We start from the raw sequence: 6,367 nt of genomic DNA, 5'->3' as shown, positions 1-6,367 counted from the left end.
ATTTGCATTTACTCCCATCAGCTCTAGCATGGCGTACCACGATGCCAGCATCATATCAAGTAGCCCTGTGAAGCCAATGCAGCGGCCTATGGCTACCCATCCTGACAAAACCAAGCTGGAGTGGATGAATAATGGCTACAGTGGGGTTGGTAATTCCTCGGTTGCCAACCATGGCATCCTCACGAGCTACCAGGAGCTGGTGGAAGATCGCTTCAGGAAACCTCACGCTTTTGCAGTTCCCGGCCAGTCATACCAGTCTCAGCCGCGCCACCACGACACTCACTTTGGTCGCGTGACTCCTGTTTCACCTGTGCAGCACCAGGCAGCCCCTGTCAGTAGCACTACCAAGCAGGAGGGCTTTGCTGTTCCTGCTCCTTTGGACAACAAAGGAACTGGTTCATCTCTCAACAACAGTCTGAGATGCCGGAGCGTGAGCCCTGCTGTCCATCGCCAGCGTAATCTCAGTGGAAGCACTGTTTACCCTGTGTCAAATATACCACGTTCTAATGTGACACCTTTTGGAAGTCCGGTGACTCCCGAAGTTCACAATGTATTTGCTAATATCCATGCAGACACCAGTGCCAATAACATAGCACAGAGAAGCCAGTCAGTCCCGTTGACTGTGATGATGCAGACGGCCTTCCCGTCTCTTCAGAAACAAACAAACACTAAAAAAATAACCAGTGTGTTGTTAAACAAACTTGATTCTGATAGTGATGATGCAGTGAGAGGTTTGGGAATGAACAACATGCCCTCAAATTACACAGCCAGGATGAATCTCACTCAGATTTTGGAGACATCCAGCGCTTTTCCTAGTGCCAACCCACAAAATATGATCAATTCCAGCACTTCAGTTTATGAATTCCAAACACCAAATTACCTCACAAAAAATAGCAGCACCGATCAGATCAGTTTTTCTTCTGGAGATAACCAAGCACAATCAGACATCGGAGAGCAGCAATTAGATTTTAGCAGCACTGTAAAAGACCTTTTAGGGGAGGACAGTCTGCCAACAAACCAGCAGCTGGTGAATCAGGTGGCATCAGATCTCAATAACGTTGCATCTGTCTTTCCCAGCGACATCAGGTTGTCTTCCGAGCTCTCAGGCAGCATTAACGATCTGAACACTTTAGACACAAATCTACTGTTTGATCCAGGTCGTCAGCAGGGACAAGATGATGATGCTACACTGGAGGAATTAAAAAATGACCCCTTGTTTCAACAAATCTGCAATGAATCCATTAACTCAATGACTACATCAGGTTTTGAGTGGATGGAGAGTAAGGATCATCCTGCTGTTGAAATGTTGGGTTAATCTTGTTTTATAATATGTATGTAGCACACTGTATCTAAAAGACAGACGTATTGTATTTGTCTTAATGGAAGTGCCTCCCGCAGCAGAAACACTTGCTATGTATTGTGGCATTTTAAAAAAAAGTTTGCTGTACCTGTTGCTCATTCTTCAGTAAGGAAAAGGCAGTCTTACCAATTTTAAACAAATCTCTGAAGGTGATGGGCTATCAAAGAGCCAGTATTAAAATTTGAATTTTGGAGTGTTTCCCATTCAACATTTCTTGTTTTAGCAAATAAAGAAGTGGTTAATGGCAGCCAGTGATGACAGCTATGGTTGATGCTTTGGGAGGGTTTTAATTCAAGCTTGTTAGTAGGCTTTCCATACTTTGTATTGGTTGTTACTTCTTAGTAGGTGATCTTTATTGACCTTTGTCATCCAGGTTTGAAATGCAGGGTGCCTGCAGGTAGGTAATGTGGTGGGGAGTGGGTACAAGTGGACCAGGTGACATGCAGATGCCCGATCATTGTGTAGCTGTCTGGAGCACTGCTCGATGGTGAACTTTGGGAAATCTCTGTAGCACTGGTGCCATTGGCATCTCCAGTAAAACACAGAGATGGGAAAAGCTAACAGGAATGATCAAGGAAAAAGATGCACTAAATTTTTTTATTTAAGAGAAATAAATCTATGTAGTTATTTTATCCATTAATATTCAAGACATACTTGATATTTTAGTTCTCATGTCAATGTTTTTATATTAGGTAAAATTAATGCAAAAAGATTTTGAGCACTGAAATTTAATCTAGGCATAACCCCCATATTTTAAAGTGATAGGTACTGTGTATCAATGCTAGAGAAGGAACATTATATTTTCCCTCTTTTTTTACTTTTTTTTTTTAATAGAGAGCTGCTGGAGCTCATTAAAATACTGTTTCTAAAAGCTTCTTTTTTTTAAAGTTTTCTCTTTCCCAACCTAGTGGAGGGCATAGGAAGATGTTATTTTTTTCTATTTCAGTAGGTTGAGTCTTTCTGTCTTTCTTGCTCACCCTCTTTCTCTCAAACAAAAGATTATTAAAATATTAGAAAATGTGGTTAATCTAAAAATATTTCATACAGAGCCATAATACTGCCAGGCACTTTACAGATAAACAGTAAGACATGTGATCATTCTTTTGGTAAAATTTATTTTAAAAGTACTTACTGTTTTAGAAGCCTGAATTCAGTTTTCAAAAGTGATTTGACAGGGTTGATGAATCCTTTTTTTTTTAAGGAAAAAAATGCTGCCCCTCTGGAAAATGAGAATTGGACTTCTGTCTCACTGGTTCACTCAAACCAAGAAGACCTTTTATTTTATCAGCATGGCATACATGGATCTCTGATGGTCAAAAGGGAGAGGTATTTACCCGGCTATGGCCTTGATGCTAGAAAGAGGACTTGCAGAGGCAGATTTTTACAAAAGTGGTGCACTGAGTATGCTACAATACTATCCCTTAAGCCTAGTATAAAATGGACTACTTTTCCTGTGACCTGACACAAAGCAGAAAGTAGAGCAGGAAAAATTTTCTTCTTTTGCATTTCTTTGATGAGTGGTCATAAACTTACAAAGGGGGAGGTTCAGTAAACCCTTCCCCCCTAGATTTCTCTAATGGGAAGATGCTCGGACTTTTCATGTGATTAGTGTTTTTCTTTAAGTGACTTGGTGGTCTTCTGTTTCTTCAGTTTTTGTAAATGACTTGAGATCCCAGTACTGGTCAGTTTTTTTGGCAGTGCTGATTCAACTTGTGCTGCTGCATTGGCACTGGAGGTGCTGGTATATCATGGCTTCTCTTGCCCTTGCCCCAGTTCATCACCAGTTTATGGCTTCTTCTGGAAGGACAAACAGGTGTGCCAAGTAATAGCACCTTGTGGGGGCCTGATTTCACTGTGCTTGCATCAGAAGTTTTGCCACTTCATCAGGAGTGAACCTGGGGAGTTCTGATCCCTCCTTGAAGCACAAGGATGTTGATTTGCTTTAAGACCAAGTGGCTCTTCCAAGGTGATGGGGAGGAGACTAAAAGCTGCATAGTAACCTTCTGCTTGTTGTCCTGCCAGGTGTCTGTCAGTTAGACTTGAACCATTTTTCTTGTAGACTGAAGTTGCTGAAGGCAGGGCTTGAATCCTATACTTGCCCATGGCCTTTTGAGAGGATGTGTTGAAGATGCTCTCAGCCTGGTAGGAGGATGGGTCTGAGAGACGCTCAGCACCTTTTTGTTTCTGTTTCCTGACCCTGTGTGAAGTGCCAGCACTACTGTGAATAGGTGAAACCTGCTTCGATGAAGGGGGAGGGTCCTTCCAGCTCAGCTCTTGTGTGATTCTGTGACTCAGTGGCAGCTGCAGGAGGAGCTGCCTGGGTGCTGCAGCAGCCCGTGTCCCACGGTGGGCTGGCCTCACCTCGGGTCTCAGACACTGACAGAGGGGCGCCTGGGGGAAGGAAGGTTTAGCCTAACTGCTAGTTTTTTTAAGAAGATTTCTCATGAAAGCAAAAGTAGATTTAAAGTTGATGCATTCTAAATTATGCAGCCATCACCAAAGGTTTTTGAAAGTGCGTTTAAAATTCTCTTTAAATGCAAGCATTACATTGGGCCTAACGTGACTTAATTAGCAGAAATATTCTATAATCAGTGGGTTTAAAGCAAATATATGTTTAATTTTAAAAGCATTAAATTTGATAAGAATTATTTCAAGTAAAATCCAAGGCACAGGCACAGCTTTGTACATTGGTATGTATCATTCTAGAGATGTTTGTGTGTTGGTGTTATAATTAATGTTAGGTCCCTGTACTTAGTGCTAGTTAGTTCTTTATGATACATTGAGACAGAGCACTACTGCACACCAAAGTATGCAATACCCAAAGGAAAATTCTGTGATCCTAACAAATGGAAGCCTGTCTTTGTCAGATACTCCAAAACTTTGAATTTGAGACAGTTCTGACCCCTTGTTTACATTATTGGCTTCCTACTAACATAAGAAATAAATTATTTTGATAGCAGTTTTTGCTAAAGTATATAAACTAGTGAATTTGTACCCTGTGTACAGTATTGCAGCAAACACTTTAAATTTGATTGCTTGGTTAGTCCAGCAAACTTTCTGGGTTCATATATTGCACTAAAATTCTGTTGAACCTGTGGCAGGCACATTCCTTAGGATAAATGCAACAAATACGGCCCACAGATTTAAAAAAAAGGCAAAATGAAAAAAAAAAAACTTTTTAATGTGTTTCATTATTAAAAGGCAAAATGTCATTAAAAGTGACAGGTGAAATTGTCTTATGTAGCAATGTGCATTGATCTCAATGAGATATTTCTATTTTTGATTCTCTTACATGAGAATATTGCAGCAGGAAAAATTAAGTTTAGTTTGCTTCACCATGTTAATACATGATCACAAAACGTGCATGAGTGTTAATGACTTAATCTTGTACAGTACTAGATATATTCCTGTAACCACTTTTATTTTTTTTATTCTTTTGCTGTATTGAAGCTGGTTCAGTGTTAACCAGGTGAGCATAGTTATTCACAAGTTATTTACTTTTTTATGTTAACTAATTCAGCTTAGTTATTGTTGAATATGTTCCTTTCTAGGATTATTTTTTATTGTTCTGGTGTTGAAAAACATTTTTGCATCATTTTATCATGATAAGAATTCATGAAGTAAATAATTTGCAAATAATTGCAATAAGCACTGACTTCCGAACTGAAAAGAAGGAAAGCGTTTCTTGTGCAGTGCATCTGAGGATCATTTAATAGTCTTGTACTATACTGTGCTTTATTTACTGCACCATAAGGAAAGAAAAATCCCTGTTCCACATTTTCATTTAGTGCAGGAAATCCAGTTTCTCCCTTCTTCCCCAGTGTTTTGTTGTCTGTTGTACTGCTGAAACTACAGTAGTTGAATATTGCAGTAGCATTTCAGTTATTTTTTTTATTGAAAGTGCTCAAAAATTGTTTTTTAAATGTTTTCAAAAACAATAAAAACATTTTGTATTAAAATTATTTCTGGAGTTTTTTCTTTATATGGAAAATGTGCTTTAGGGCTGGCCGAAAATACAGAACTTTATTGTTTGTGTGATGACAGGTGACAGCTGCCCAGTTGAACCTTGCTGCAATTGCTGAGCCCAGTAAAGCTGAGTGTGACGGTGAATGTTCCTCACTGGGGTGCCTTGGTCAGACTTAGTCCAAGTGTTGGTTTCATGCCTGGTGCCAGCTCTTGCTGTTGTGACATACAACATCCCATTGCTGGTGTTGCCACTGTATTGGTGCTTGCCTGGTTCTGCTTTCCATATTCATAAGGCGCTCTTACAAGACAGTGTTAGTGTGGCTTGAGTTGCTGACATAAAGGGGAAATGTGTGCTTTGATCTATGGAGTCCTGTATTTGGATTGTAAAATGGCATGTAAACCCATCAGTGTGCCTAGCACAGTCTGAGTGAACAGGATGGAAAGGCATTGCCACAGAGTAGGAACTGGCTACAGAAAAATGAGAGAGGATAAATATTCAGGTTTTCATGCCAAAGAGATGGCACTTGTTCAGACTTAGACTACATCCCAGACTATTGAAGTGCTGAGATGAGCTGGCAGGTGACAAGATTTGATGTTTGCACAAAATCCCTTAGGCTCATCAACAAAGAAAAAGAATTATCACAGAAGCATAAGACAACATAAATGAAAGAGAATCAGAAAGATAAAAATACTAACATATCATGCGAGGAGATACTATTAATATATCTCACTGCATTCTAAACATGCTTTACAATGAGTTCTCAATGAACAATTGACAGACACCCTTTATGTTCCACAGTCATAAAAAATGCAAATTAAAAACTCCCAAGGTATGAGATGGAATATAAGGTAGGAGATAATAGAAGGATACTTTAGAAATTGCTCATTCACCTGAAGTAATAATGGGTTTTAATTGGAATCTCTCAGCTGTAAATTTGAAAGAATTTGTCATAATGGTTAGTAAAAGGATCCAAAGAACAAACAAATCTGTGAATGGAAATGTCCTAAGAAGAAAGATTTAAGAAGGTAGAAATCTTCAAA

At 39.4% G+C, this 6,367-nt stretch overlaps 1 protein-coding gene across 1 annotated transcript in view; it reads left to right on the top strand.

Annotated features, from left to right (window-relative positions):
* Nucleotides 1-5,319, top strand: part of RFX7 (regulatory factor X7) — a 27,695-nt gene extending 22,376 nt beyond the window's left edge. Inside the window, 1 exon segment of the mRNA XM_005419667.3 lies at nt 1-5,319. This exon segment is cut by the window's left edge and continues 9 nt beyond it. Within this exon segment, the coding sequence (XP_005419724.1) occupies nt 1-1,315 (1,315 nt within the window). The 3' untranslated portion in view covers nt 1,316-5,319.
* Nucleotides 5,320-6,367: the final 1,048 nt, after the last annotated feature.

Source organism: Geospiza fortis, unplaced genomic scaffold (genome assembly GCF_000277835.1).
Source record: "Geospiza fortis unplaced genomic scaffold, GeoFor_1.0 scaffold171, whole genome shotgun sequence".
Lineage (NCBI taxonomy): Eukaryota > Metazoa > Chordata > Aves > Passeriformes > Thraupidae > Geospiza > Geospiza fortis.
The sequence above is the reverse complement of the archived record's forward strand: the minus strand, read 5'-3'. Positions and strand labels throughout refer to the sequence as shown.